A 16,136-nucleotide genomic window follows, 5' to 3' on the forward strand; every position below is an offset into this window, starting at 1 on the left:
AAGGATATAAGGAGACACAACAGGGTGGTATATGTCTGATCTGTGTGGAGACACAACAGGGTGGTATATATCTGATCTGTGAGGAGACACAACAGGATGGTATATGTCAGATCTGTGAGGAGACACAACAGGGTGGTATATGTCTGATCTGTGAGGAGACACAACAGGGTGGTATATGTCTGATCTGTGAGGAGACACAACAGAGTGGTATATGTCTGATCTGTGAGGAGACACAACAGGGTGGTATATGTCTGATCCTCACAGGTAAGGATGTGTGGAGACACAACAGGGTTGTATATGTCTGATCTGTGAGGAAACACAACAGGGTGGTATATGTCTGATATGTGAGGAGACACAACAGGGTGGTATATGTCTGATCTGTGAGGAGACACAAACGAGTGGTATATGTCTGATCTGTGAGGAGACACAACAGGGTGGTATATGTCTGATCCTCACAGGTAAGGATGTGTGGAGACACAACAGGGTGGTATATGTCTGATCTGTGAGGAGACACAACAGGGTGGTATATGTCTGATATGTGAGGAGACACAACAGGGTGGTATATGTCTGATCTGTGAGGAGACACAACAGGGCAGTATATGTCTGATCCTCAAAGGAATCAGTGAAAATATCCTATACCCAAGCTGACATATTTGTACATAGCTACAGTTTACAGAGGCCTGTGACATTTATTTTTTCCATTTTTTCAGATAAAGCATACAATGTACATGTATTACATAAAGCATCAGATTTTTGAAGTCACCTATTTCAATTTCTTTACCACAAACAGCTGTCTTAGATGGTGATAAAGACAATACTTGCTGACAAGATGTGTGTTAATTATTTGTGTGTTGTGCCATATATAACATGGACATTCAATGTCTTACAGACACTTCAATCATTATCATACACCCTCTTGTAAAAAATTCTCAATCACAAGAACACTTTTGACTCATTATCATAAAGTCTCTTGTAAAAAAAATCTCACTTACAGGAACACTTGAATCCTAATAATATGGCCTGTTGTAACAAATTGCTATTCCTAGTAGAATAAACACTTGAATCCTAATTGCAATGCCTCTTGTAGCATTTCTTCTCTGTTGCAGACACATTTTTGTCAATGAAGCTGAGCATTTGCATCAGCCTGTCATTCTTGGTGCCAAATTGATGTCTCAAGAGCAAGTTATTGAAAGATCTCAGATGCAGACCTTGAAACTATGGTGCTGGGGAAATGGGTGAGAGATGTTCTAATAGCAGCAATGATATAAACTGTCTGGTTCACCTTGGCACCACCAATAGATAGACATGCATAATGATATAAGTATGGGATAGATCTGTCAAACATGGAGGCTATTTGTTGCCAGGATACGAGTTGGGACACTGGCAAGGAATGCTATATTTTGTCGTATTTTCCCTTTGACACTACTCAATATATATCAATGCCGCAGTTTGTCACATTGTAATATTTTTACCGCAAACACTGAAACACACATGTCATATAACGCTACACTGAAACATACATATGTCATAAAATGCAAACTTTTTTTTTTTTTTTTTTTTTCTCTTTCAAAGATAAAAAAAATCTCTTTGACATTAAGGGCTACTCTTGGAATCTTCCTTTCAACTAAGACATATTACTAGAAGGTTGGGACATACATTTCCAATTTTATTTCCAATTTTACGTCTGCAGATTCTGTAGCGGAAGCCATTACTGCATAAAAGATTGTGACATAGGCATTTTTTCCCCCGCTCGGCCCATAACAACCATTTTGTTTTGCATTTTATCAATGAGTTTTCACACGTACCAAGACAATACAATCACCCAGAGGCTCAGCAGCCTCGAACCACAGTAACACAGTAACCAATGATTACCAAAGTTTAATTTTGTAGTGAGGTCAAAGAGCAACGCTAGTGAGCACGATGTCAGCCATTTTACACTGTACCAGACTACACTTACCCAACAGACAAAAAGACATGGTTACCTTAGACATACCAATCAGACCAAAAATTAAGTTGCACTTCTACACTGTGACATAACATTGGTTGTCATGTCATATGACATGTTACCATGGTTACTTGACACTTTTTTAATCTCACAGCATATTGACTGACATCATGTCATATATGTGGAATACATTCAACTAATCTGTAACTTGTCACCTGTGACAGAAGTGACAGAACCTTGATACATACATTTGACGACAGAGTTGTACACTACCAGGTAAATCACAATGCAACAGTATTACTCAAACTAACTCTTTGTTACCATGGCAAATTTACTGACATTCTGACATTCAGTACATTTCACTTAGTAATTTGTCATGAGATACTCAGGGAAAGTAAAGTTTGGTAGAGCAATATTACTCTAACAAAGATCAGTATCCATGGCAACCTATTCCACAGCCATCACACCTGTGTTTTATGATGATGTAATGATGTATCTATCATGTAGGTAACATCCCTGTAGGTCTCCATGGTAACATCAAACAATTTCCATGACAACATAATACACAAAGCAAAGGGCCATAACTGTGGAGGACATCACTTAAGGGTATACATGTAAGACCTTTGTGTCATTTTCTCAAGGTCATTGTAGTGTTATCCAAGGTCAAAGTAAATCATTTTTAGTACCTGGGTATAACAGCACAAACCTGTTGAAGTACCAAACCATTGTAGAGAATTGTGTCCATGTTTTGAGTGAGTTATCTCCCATGACAAAGTGACTCAATTTTACTGAACTATTGAACCTACAGATAGAGAAAATACTAATCTGTACTGTAACATTTACAAACATTATTGCTGTGAACTACAACATTTCCAGGTCTCTGTTGAGGTTTTTTGGTTTAATTTGAGTGAATCATACTGTCTAATTTACAAACAACTTAACAACTTTGTACATCCATTAACGCATTTAAAACTTTTGTCCCATTCCACACGCACCTATAATGGGATTTTAATTTCTTGTTTAAGTGTTAAGTAAACCACCAGGAAACATCAGTGGCCAGAACAATACATCATTATGATGGCACCAACACAAGGCGACTAATGGAAACCTGACACACTGAAAACAATTACTAACAAAGTATCTCAGTTAAACAAAACATTTTACTACTTTTTATGATAACCAAGGATAAAGTTTTTGTGCTGAAATAATTTAAACTATGTTAAACCCCATTTTTTTTTTATAATTTTTTTTATTATAAACCATGAAATCTCCCAACACTTGTGATTTTGTTTGTAACACCAATGTTAAATTCCAGTTATACAGAATTTAACCATGAGTTACCTCCCTTTCTGTTATCTATGCAGTAAATTCAGATTATATCATTTCCCTGGCTGACACAATGTATCTAGACCTTGTGCCCTGTACCTTACAGTATGTAACATATATCAAACTCTTCATAGACTTAAAAAATACAGATCACTTTTAGAAATATTGGTTAACATATACAAACAAATGACAACCACCCCAACAGATTGAGTAGTGTTGATAGATCTGTGTGTATTTCTCAACTAATTTTATATTGATTATCTTTCCTTGACATGAATTATCTCCCTTGCCGGAGACAATCTCTGGTGTTACACCGATATGTACTTAAAAGTCACTCATCTCAATCTTAAAACTGTAAAATGTTTATATGATCTACCAAAGCTATCAACCACAACGGATAACTGCCCCAGATCGTAGGATAGGTGGCAGCACTGAAGACGAACATGGAACAAGTGAAGTTGACGTTAGTTACCGACAGATGTGATACTGTACCATAATCCACAAGTATAATTAGTTCAGAATTTACACCTCAATCTGATAAAATGCTTCGCTGATCAAAACATTTATGTTTCTGGTATCATCTCTGCTTTACTTATCTCAGAACGGCAGCACACTTGTTTCTCTAGGTATTCAACAATCAATGGCTGCATTTTTTTTCGATACAATTGAATGATTGGTTTTATTTTTAATTTTCAAGATTAATTTGAATTTTCATGGATTTAGGGGGGATAACTCTTTCTGATTCAGTGTACAAATTTTGATTTCAATGATTTAATTAGCTCACTATTGTGAGGATTGTTTGGGGAGGAGGAAGTTATCTAATGTCAAGTAAGGTTTAGTTTATGCTAAGGGGCAATAACTCTTTAAACAAACACAGAAGCAGTGCTTCTCAGTGCAGTCATTACATCTCTCACTTTCTCTGGAAATTTTAAATGAGAACTGTAGGAGAAGTCTGGACTCGGTTACACAGACAGATGGCATCAAGTACCTCCAAACAAAATGTCTCGTTTACAGACATAAAACTTTCACATGCACGACCTTTTGACATTCCACAATTCAGTAAATAGGGCACATGCAGTCACAGAAACCAACGACAGATTTGCACACATATACATGTTTTGAGGCCAAAGACTTCTAGAGGTAATGTCTGCAGATTATATTATAGGAACTTCACAAAGAAACTTTTCAATCACTTTTTGATTACTATGACAAAAAAATACTTGTTCAGATGGGAAGGTTTTATTTTCAGGTTTGAGGACCGAGTTATACTTGTGACGAATTCCTCGTAGTTGAAATTAAAAATCTAGAAAAAACGGATTTTCCCATAACCCTGAGACAATCTGTGGTAACTGTTATTAGGAGAGTCAGTTAGTGTCACCGCGGGGGACCAGCTGTGTTAAGTTGTACCTCCTCAGAACCATGGAGACAACCTTATACATGGAAATATAGGAGTACTAACTCTGTAAACATCAAGGAGGAGAAACAGATTGGACCTTTTTTATTGTCATGGTGCAAGGGTTTTTGTTTAAGAAGGAAAAACAGAATCTGGGAATTGTTAACAAACCTATAAGAGACTGTAATTTATTGTAGGACAAAGTATACAGGTATTCAAGTTCAGATAATCAGATTTTCACCTATGTAACTGTAATCAACCAAATAAGTACCCAGAGCATTTTAAAAAAATGAAAAATATATTAAAAAAGTCTTTTAAAATAAGATAAAATGATTGCAAACCTATACCGTTTTGGTCTTTATTTATACCCAGGCAAACCTAAAAATGAGCAGTGGCATTTATAGGGACATGGGCGCTTTTTGGGTTGAATTGGGTAGTTGTTTGCTGTATCTTTAAAATTAGGATAGGAACTATATCCTCTTAAGGTCAAAGGTCATGCATTTACTTAAAAAAGGGCTCATATGGAACAGAGTGTAATGAGTAGAGAGACAATACTATAGACCTAGGTAATATTGCTGAATCAGAGTCTACAGACACGAGAAACACATCAACATTCAGATGTAATGATAGAGAGACACAGAGTCATAATGTGGGAATTTGGGAAGCAGAGACATGCAGACTTAGTCTGTGGATATTGAGAATAGGAGTTGTGTAGTTTTTACTGGGAATTAATATAAACTACAGCGCAACAAACATTTCTGATTAATCATTAGATGGAGACTAGTAGAAACTGGCGGTTTGTGCAGTGTAAACTCTAGAAGAATGCAGATCAATCTGATAGAGAAATTCTACAGCTACCAGTGTAGGCCTACCTATTTAATATCTCTCAGTACATTAGGCCTATACCCATTTAATCTCTACCAGATAATATATTTTTGTATTTATGTCAGATGCTGTACATGTAATGAAGGACCCTGTTATATTAAGTTATCTCAGAAAAATCCAATAGCACCATTATCTGTATGGTGGAGCCACTTGGCTGCCAACAAATGCACCATGGGTTTCATTTTAGTCTTCAGGTAAACAGGTCTCACTACAGAATCTGAGCAATCAAACCATCTGTTATAACCCAATCACATCACAACAGCACAGACTACTCCGTTTCTCAAGTAAAAATGACTTCCAACTTCTCACAACAGAAACAAGAACACTGCATTTATGCCACAAATCAGGAGTGTTAAAACAATCAAAAGACCTATGGAAAAAGTAAAAATCACAGATTCCCAGAGAAATTATGTCCCTATTCTATCATTCAGATTTTGATAAATAGGTCTGTGTTAACGAAGAGAAGAGAGGCTGATAGTGTGTATAGCTGTGACAAATGCGGCATTGTTAACATTTAATCCTGATTACGTTTTAGTTAACATTTTCTTAAATGTCACTTTAATCATAACTACAAGCCTTTCACTGAAAATCTAAAAGAAAGTCAACTAAAAACATGTATTCCACAACTAAAACCTTAAAATCCTAAAAAGCTTTGTGGCAGATGTTTCACTAACACCAAGCGTTCCAACCTTTGTTTTGGCGATGAATCTTGCTTCATTTTAATGTTTTACTAGAAGGCCAGGTAATGGTTAAGACAAGAAGAACTTGGAGTTTAATACCACTGTTAGGTTGTGCACTAATGATGATACAGTGTCACTAATGATGATACAGTCACATTTAGCAACAACACACAAACATTCCCGGGAGGCAGATCGGACGTCTATGTACCGTGATAAAAACGTTCTACAGAGGCTGATTACACATGGTTACTGATCAGTGAAAAGCTTGTTTAATAAAGTTGGTCAAATATGAATTTTTCTTTTTTTTTCTGAAATTGTTTCAATTCATTTTCAAGGTTCTTGTTCCCTGATCAGTTTACAGTAAACATGTAAATCTTGTGTAATGTTGTGTATTTAATCTTTTCTGTGATAAATCAGACACATGTTTATCAAAATTTGTAAAATATTGACATATTATATATTCTCCAAAACTATTGAAAAAGAAATTAATAGAATTTTACGCTTCCTCAAGGTTTCCTAATTGCTGGTAGAATTCTTAAACATTTAGAATGGTATTATATGGGCCAAGTTGTCTATTATAAAATAAGATGAGATATGATTTGTATCCATGGCGACACTTGTAGAATACATAACCAGGAAACATATACATAAAGTCTAAGTCTTGGTTCAAATTCCTCGGTTTTTGTCTCCAATATACAGAGAAATAGCAATTTATGGTGACAGCTGGAAATTCTGATTTCAAGGTTATTTGAGTTGATTTGGAATTGGATATGCATTTTCTGTATATTTTGTTTTTATATAAATTGCATCTCAATCTTTCTACGCTTTTCAGACATTTTTTAAAACGCAGTTTATTTTTAACACAGGTCTTCCCCCAAATACATTGAATGATAAGACATGTCAAGCCGGAGTAATTTAAGAAATACACAAAATAAACTTGGTGATTTATCTACAAATTTTCAAATTTATGTCCAAGGCGTATCTTTGAATGCAGTTACATTGTCATTGTAAACCCAGAGGAGCAGAATATTTCCAGCATCGATTAATGGAATCTGAGGCTCATTTTAAAGAGTTTTCTTCAAGATATGTGGATTTATTTGAACAGGTCAATGAAACTAACCCTTAACATTCCAACTAGATCTAGATTTACACAGAAGGGTGTAAACTAACAATTCCATGATAATCAACTCCATGATATCCCATTATTTACTACAAGTGTATTTTTAACTAGATAATTTTCCTGTGGATGAATACAGATAAAGGGTTATTTTTAGCTCCATGAAGAAAACGATGGTCACCCAACAGATCACAAACACTGCTGACATCTGAGAAAGCCAGAGCATAGTGGTCAGCGAATACACAATGGTCAGTAAGGACACATTGGTCAGCAAGGACATAGTGGTTAGAAAGGACACGTTGATTAGTAAGGACACATTTGTCAGCAAGGACACAGTGGTCAGCAAGGACAAAGTGGTCAGCAAGGACACAGTGGTCAGCAAGGACACAGTGGTCAGCAAGGACACAGTGGTCAGCAAGGACACAGTGGTCAGCAAGGACACATGGTAACAGCAAGGGTTAGAAAACACAGTGGTCAGCAAGGACACAGTGGTCAGCAAGGACACAGGGTTAGCAAGGACAAGTGGTCAGCAAGGACACAGTGGTCAGCAAGGACACAGTGGTCAGCAAGGACACAGTGGTCAGCAAGGACACAGTGGTCAGCAAGGACACAGTGGTCAGCAAGGACACAGTGGTCAGCAAGGACACAGTGGTCAGTAAGGACACAGTGGTCAGCAAGGACACAGTGGTCAGTAAGGACACAGTGGTCAGCAAGGACACAGTGGTCAGCAAGGACACAGTGGTCAGCAAGGACACAGTGGTCAGTAAGGACACAGTGGTCAGCAAGGACACAGTGGTCAGTAAGGACACAGTGGTCAGTAAGGACACAGTGGTCAGTAAGGACACAGTGGTCAGTATGAGTTATATTCACCCTTCCTTTGCACAACAGAAAATTCTTGTGTCATAGAGTACATGGCAGGCTATAGACGTAATTAAAAAATAAAAAGTGAAATAATTAAGTTTGAACATATCTTTATTCCCTACATGAGTAAAAGGTATACAACTTTCCATTTCCTGTTAAAAGACTTAAACTGTCAGTTTTTATGTGTTTTTCTGTGATATTTCTTCCTGTGTAATCAGTTGTAATGTAGATTTGATAACTTATAAAATACACCCTGGGTACTAGTATAGCTTAACTTGTCAGACAGGAAATAAGGACAGCATTATAAAAGTAGATGCAGAAACTAAAAAGGATGAAAAATTACCACAAAAAATTATAAAAAAATCTAGTAATAAATGAATTTGCACTCACAAGCATACACCACACAAATAGAATTGACAATCAAGGCTTAATTTACAGAACCGTAACATATCTATTTCCCAAAATGATATGTATCAAATTCACCGCAGAACCTTGTAGAAAATATCCCCAAAGTTTATTGCTATAGATATTTACTTGTCCTCATTATCTTAAAAAAATATCCTCAATTAAGAGTTCGTTATAATTGCTACAGATATTGACCTGTCAAAAAGAGAATGTCAGACACCTTAACCACTCAGCCAACAAGGACAAGAGACCGAGAGCTCGTGATTCTGGTCAGACACTGTATCCACACAAAGGCAAGAGACAGAGAGTTAGTTGTAGAATGTCAGACACCTTAACCATTCAGCCAATAAGTGACAAGAGACAGAGAGCTAGTGGTGAAATGTCAGAAACCTTAACTGCACAAAGGCAAGAGACTGATAGCTAGTGGTAGAATGTCAGACACCTTAACCACTCAGCCAACAAGGACAAGAGACCGAGAGCTAGTGGTAGAATGTCAGACAACTTAACCATTCAGCCAACAAGGACAAGAGACAGAGTCTGAGAGCTAGTAGTAGAATGTCAGACACCTGAACCATTCAGCCAACATGAGCTAGAGACAAAGAACTAAAGGTAAAAAAATGATATCAGACACCTTAACCACTTGGTAATCACCGTCCAGAGGTAGGGAGCTAGTGGTAGAATATTTCTTTTGTCTCTTACATAACATGTGGTCGCTAGGCAGCTATTAAATCGTGATGGAGAATATACCGTAACCCTCTCAATCATAAATCTTCAAGAATGCAGCTCTGGTAACAAGTCCGTGCATTTATGCATGACGTCTGTGATCACTTTGTAATACGACATATGTCCCTTTCTTCATGACTGACAAAACATCATGAAAAAAAAATCAACCGTTAAATTAAGATTGGTGAGGATCACACACGATTCCTGAGTCATCCAAACTGATTAGTGTCGGTGAGAGTCCTAACGAACAGTTGGGACATACCTCTAGCGGCACAGAATATCGTACTTGTATCTTTTATTGTCTGTCTGCTGGTGGTCTTTGTGTCATCATTATGTCAGATATACATTGAAATATTACTAAGGTCGCAAACATCCATCTGACCAGAATCATAACGGTGGGGACTCTCAACCTCTGGTGTTCTATCAATTTAACCATTTGAACGGAAACAGAATGGTAATGACATGCACCCTTAAATAAATACTTGTCTTGCACACTTGGGTAACAAATGGCATCTCCTGCTCAGAAATAAGATACAGATGTTCCAACTCTTTACTACTCTTATAATCTATGTGTGTTTACATCACAGCTTAGGTGCAGATCTTTCCAACATCTTATTCCAAAGAGCTCTTGAATCCCATTAGTAACTCATGAGGTGACACTGAAACTTCCAAACTCTAGAAATGTATGGACTGGACCCCTGGACTTGAAGAATAGATGGTAGATATACACTTAGGGACTTTGGACTTTTGAGAACAAAAGTATATGTTACCCTGCTACCTAGATTGCCAGTTATACCGATCCTCTAATAAATATCTCAGTCTATCACTCTCCACTGCAGACATGGACCAAATAAATGTCCGTCTGGTGAATACGTCCAGCTTCCAAGTACAAATCTGAATCATCTCTTTATTATAATTCATACCACAAAGCCATTAAGGTTTCAATTTAAGTTTTGTGTTAAAAGAGAAAAATTTTAACGTTTTACATCCAATGAAAAGTCCAATACTAAACTCGCAAACCTCTTTGACCTAGAGAGAGTAGGACATTTCTGGTTGTCAAAGACATTGTCAAAATTCAAAACCGAATTCCTGAACAGTTACCATGCATGCATGAGGATATTTGATACAATCTAAACTTCCAAGAAACCATGTGATATATGAAATCCGTACGAAACAACAACAGCAATGAATTTATCCCAGGACAAAACATTCCGCTGCCAAAAACAAACATTTTTAAGATTATGTTTTTTCATCGTTTCATCATGTACATGTGTTAAACACTCAAGTTAACGAGTGCAGACGTCTTAAGTACGAAACTACAACTGTAACATGGAGTATAGACTTACAGCATGTGTTGTCTCTTAAAACATGTCCCCCACCCCCAAATTATGTGCCATTCTCAAGTGGATCACGGTATGGGGTTACGTAACAACTTAAATGTCTCTCTCACTAAACATCACACTAATCCAGTTCACACTTGAACATGTATTATTGACAAAATCATGAAAAGAACAATTTCATTGTCATCTGACCATAAAATGACCAATATGACCATGGCATGACCACAATATGACCAGGGTCATATTCTACATTAGGCCTCTGTTGAGTTCATCAAGCTAGTTTGATTACTTTTAGATAAGCGAATCAACTTTAAGATAGACTTTTATAAATAAATCTCTATGAAAATTAAGTCCTATTTAACAGCAAACAGAAAAAGGGCTGAGGGTGAACTTGATTGGCCAATCAAGTTCACACCCAGCCCTTTTTCTGTTTGCTGTTAAATAGAATTCTCTTCTTCTCTAACTATATCCTCCAGCCATTCCCCTAAAATAGGATCCTAAACATTACCTCTCTCCATTTCCCCCCCTCCCTCCCCCTCCCCCAAAACACCTGTACAGTACAGGTATCACGTATCACCCGCCTTCAATGTATTAATGGAAAATTCAGATTCCCAGAGTTCCTTTCTATATTACCAACTCCTGGTTAGTGAGAGTCTTGTGTCCTGTTTACATTTGCACCTGTGTGGCAAGAATTCTTTCGACTAGGTCACCAATAGTTTTGCCTATAAACTTGGCCGAGCAGCTGTCTATTAATCTTTCACCGACTTCAATAGTACAAACTTTGCGTGACTGTTCCAAGATAGGAAATGAACAGATTAATCTACAAGAGTATTACTGAGAGATTTCCTTTTGGATTATCTTAAATAATCAATCTGTATAAATTCCTAAGGTAACTGCCTTCTTGTGTCAAAACATGCTGTCATATTGTTTGATTACCTTCCCTATGACTTTCCACAAACCAATGCCTCACTTTATAAAATTCATAATTTTACAAAACTATTGATGTAAGTTGCTGTACAGTAAAAAGCCTACCCGATATTGTCTACAAACCAAAGCTGTCTTACCTCTAGCGATGATGAGGAGTGAGACCGACAGGTACAGCCAGACCTGGACCACCATCTTCTGCCAGCCTCCATAGTAATAATCCATCATGTGTTGTATAGATATCCAATCTCTTTAACTACTTACACAGCTAGTCACCTGAAAATACACAAAAATACAGAGAGATTAGAAAGACATATAGACCCCTGCCACGATAATAAATATCCAATAAGACAGGATGGGACAGGATGGAACCCTGTCAGACCGATAGGGTAGGTATTTTGTGTGAATTGTGTTAATATGTATAAACTGTTTTAAAGTAATGGTGAATGAGTGAGTGATATTTGTATTATGTTAATTATGTTGAATGAGTAATTTTATAATGTTATAGTATTTTATCACTTTCTAAGTAAATTAACGTCCATTATATATCGTGGCGTATATAATCTTTAAAAGTCTATGCGAAATGTTCTTATGTATGTTAATTTGCTTTGTAGGGTTTATTCTACGGAATAAAAAACGATTGATTAGATGATATGACTTCGTCATGTGTGTCCTTAAACAAATCAAGTTTTAAATTTCTACTTAAATTAAACAGGAATTAAAATCAAAAGTTTCTTTAACTACGACAGTCTCCATTTCTAGGTCTGTCAGGGGTGTCTTTAGCTAGAACCAGAAATGAACTTCCATTTTTTTTTTTTAAATTAGATAAACAAATTTCCAGATTTGAGAAATAAAATGAGAATTGAATTAGATAATCTACTTTAGAGTACATTTTCTCCAGCCTAATTCTATAGATGTTCCATTAACCACGAGTCCAACATCAAACACAAGCCCTGCCCAACATATCAATCTGATATCATACATAAACACTACAGTATCTGACCCTCAAATTCTACAATTTCTAAATTATCAAAAAATCGTACAGAGATAGCTCCATAAATAAAATGGACATAAAACCTTAGATATGGCCGTTTGATATTTGCTGCAGTTCTTTTTTGTTCAGTCTGCCGAGGAATATCTGAGGACGGCAATCGACTGCTTGGAAAGTTACTTATCAAAATTGTAGTTTGATTTCCGACAGTTGAGTAATCATGGACATCGCTGTAGGAGCCACCAGACCTGTACTTTTATGATCAAGGGAGACAACTCATCCATACAGGTTTTTATAACCATTGATGATATCACAATTCCTAGATCATTAAACTAAAGGCTTCACTAGTTTTATTATCAAAAGGGAGATCACTAGTTTTATTATCAAAAGGGAGATAACTCAATATTTCTACAAACAATTTAAGCAACCACATATGTATAACAACCTTCTCCTAACCAACCAATTTCTTGGGGTCCTTAATGGCAAATTTTATATACAAATTGAACTGGCTATAAAGTTTCTTCTTTTTCTTTTTCCTCAGGTGGCCTTTATAGACAGGTTTGACCTTGTCCCTTAAGTGGCCTTTATAGACAGGTTTGACCTTGTCCCTTAGGTGGCCTTTATAGACAGGTTTGACCTTGTTCCTTGGGTGGCCTTTATAGACAGGTTTGACCTTGTCCCTTGGGTGGCCTTTATAGACAGGTTTGACCTTGTCCCTTGGGTGGCCTTTATAGACAGGTTTGACCTTGTCCCTTGGGTGGCCTTTATAGACAGGTTTGACCTTGTCCCTTGGGTGGCCTTTATAGACAGGTTTGACCTTGTCCTTGGGAGCCTTTATAGACAGGTTTGACCTTGTCCCTTAGGTGGCCTTTATAGACAGGTTTGACCTTGTCCCTTAGGTGGCCTTTATAGACAGGTTTGACCTTGTCCCTTAGGTGGCCTTTATAGACAGGTTTGACCTTGTCCTTTGGGTGGCCTTTATGGACAGGTTTGACTTGATAAAGTTACCTTGGATTTTAGGCAGACTTCTCAGACATTTGTAATTTTTTTTTACATTCTTGATTTTCAATTTTCTCCTATTCCATAAAATGTTTTTCTCAATTTCTCGCCCATTTACAAACTAACATTTCTCACATGTCAGCCAGTTGAGACAGACAATATGACTGCCAGAACATCTGTACGGTCGTTAACAGACAACTAATTAACAGATACTACACATCATCCTCAGGTGTTAACAGTCGGCTGTAGTAGTATCATCAAACTAATCATTGTTTCCAAGTGAGAATGGTTGGTCACACTGACGAGGAATGCCATCATTATACAACTACAGCATTGGGTGAACTTATCACCACTGTCAAAGTTTGCCACAGGCAAAAAAACACTCGGACAAAACACTCCACACAACACTGGTCCAATTCATTAATGGTATGTCACATTAGAGTGGAATTTGATATTAAGCAGAGAAAACTCTAGAACTGTGGACAACACAGGGTAATCTTAATTCTGTCACCACATAGAGGAGCTCCATCAGACAATTTGGATATCTTAGAGTTTCTCAAGGTTACTGCAAATTTCTTGCATTGAAAATATATCTCCTAATGTTATATAAGGGAATACAACATGGCCACATCTTGTATTTCTGGATGTGAGGCCCAAGTGCCAATAGTTGCAATGAGAAATGTAGTTTGTCTAGGATATTTCTCCAAGAGAAACAGAAATCTGCTGAGCCCTAGTGTAATACTGTTAGACATCAGAAACTAACAGCTATTGTTTACACTACAGCTGGTCTGTCAGTTACCATCATAATCTTGTCCAAACGACCTACAAATGTACCACACCAAATCATCATTTATATACATTGATCAAAGCTGTATAGTATTTCTCTAAACTTCTCTTCACCACCAAAACCTTCTCCCCCAAATTATTATCCCCTTTATCCAACTCATTTTTAATTTCATTTCCCATAACACCAGTACTAAATTATCTTGATAATAAAAAACCCCTAAAATTTATCGCTATGACAACCCTTCTGTATAATCACCATGGCAACACCTCACATGTAAGCATCATGTCAATTTCCTAATCAGCTGTAAAGCTGCTACATCTGTTTTAGTCCACATATGGTTGTAACACATGGGGCTCAGTGGAGCTAATTCTTCACAAAACTTTACTTCAGTAATGCAAATTATATAAAAGAAAATGAAACAAATCATTCCAGAAAAACACCTAATAATAAAGTGTAAATAAATAGGTTAAATTGATTTGTTAAACATTAAGAGGAAATGTTTAACAAGCATCACCCTCTGTAATGTCACCAAGTGTGAACAGGAAATTTTGGATATTTTAATCTTTAACACATTTCAGTTTAATTTAGAACATGGTTGATGTGGAGTTATACATTACAAGGTCGCAGCAGAAAATCACATGACTGATTTACGAGGGTAGAGTTCCTAGATAAGGTGCTATTTTATATTTATGTAATGGTTAACAGATTCAACAAAACCTGTACGGCTTTAAAACTAAATCTCTAACCTTTATATCACTCTGTTCTCTGGGATAATTCTTATTTACAACCACAGTTCAGATTATGAAATTTGAAAATCAGTTCAGTGCCTATTTATTTTATTCTAGTAACAAAATGTAATGTTATCAAATCAAATGTTCATGATTTCCTTTTGAAATCTCAATATTTATGTAAATGCTTTAATGTTGGTTTTTTTTATCTGACATTTCAAACTTCCATGTGTCAAAATGCAGACAAGCTGTCTGATTAGTGTTAAAATACTTAGCTGTCATAAGTGATAAAATGTTTACTGACTATCAAAAATGTCACAATGCTCATAGGTTATCCAAAGTGTCACAATGCTCATTAGCTATCTAAATATCACAATGCTCACTGGCAATCCAAAATGTCACAATGCTCATTAGCTATCATAAATATCACAATGCTAACTGGCTATCCAAAGTGTCACAATGCTCACTGCCTATCCAAAGTGTCACAATGCTCATGTTACAATGCTCACTGGCTATCATAAATGTCACAATGCTCATTAGCTATCATAAATATCACAATGCTTACTGGCTATCATAAGTGTCACAATGCTCACTAGCTATCATAAATATCACAATGCTCACTGCCTATCTTAAATGTCACTATCTTTGTTAAAAGAACAGTATCTTGGCCTTAAGACAGAGTCTTATTCAACCTCAATTTGAGGGCAAAAATGAGAAGTTAAGAAAAAGTGAGACAGCGATATTTAGTTACTGGTTACATGACTCGGTATATTACTAGGCACTTACTAAAGTCAATGTTCTGAAAGTTTAACCTCTGGTCGGGACCATCTCTACAAAACTATTATTATGAGATTTTTTTAAAATATGGCCTCCAGGTCTGAAATCTTTGTAAATCCCTTTATTATGAAGATATGCATAAAAACAAACTATGGATGGATAAGGATTCAATATTAAGTCACATCTTACAATTATGCAATGGAAACAGCAATTGGTTGAATGGCATTTACAGTTGGTTTGTTTAAGTATTCTAAA

General features: G+C 36.5%; 1 protein-coding gene across 6 annotated transcripts in view; it reads right to left on the bottom strand.

Moving 5' to 3' along the window:
* Positions 1–16,136, bottom strand: part of LOC138317611 (kin of IRRE-like protein 1) — a 224,807-nt gene that overhangs the window by 31,813 nt on the left and 176,858 nt on the right. For all 6 annotated transcript variants that reach the window (XM_069259394.1, XM_069259395.1, XM_069259393.1 and 3 more), the window contains one exon: positions 11,740–11,875. In XM_069259394.1, coding sequence (XP_069115495.1) covers positions 11,740–11,827 — 88 coding nt within the window. In that variant the 5' untranslated portion in view covers positions 11,828–11,875. The remainder of the gene's footprint in view (positions 1–11,739; positions 11,876–16,136) is intronic.

The sequence above is a fragment of the Argopecten irradians genome, chromosome 3 (genome assembly GCF_041381155.1).
Source record: "Argopecten irradians isolate NY chromosome 3, Ai_NY, whole genome shotgun sequence".
Classification (NCBI taxonomy): Eukaryota; Metazoa; Mollusca; class Bivalvia; order Pectinida; family Pectinidae; genus Argopecten; species Argopecten irradians.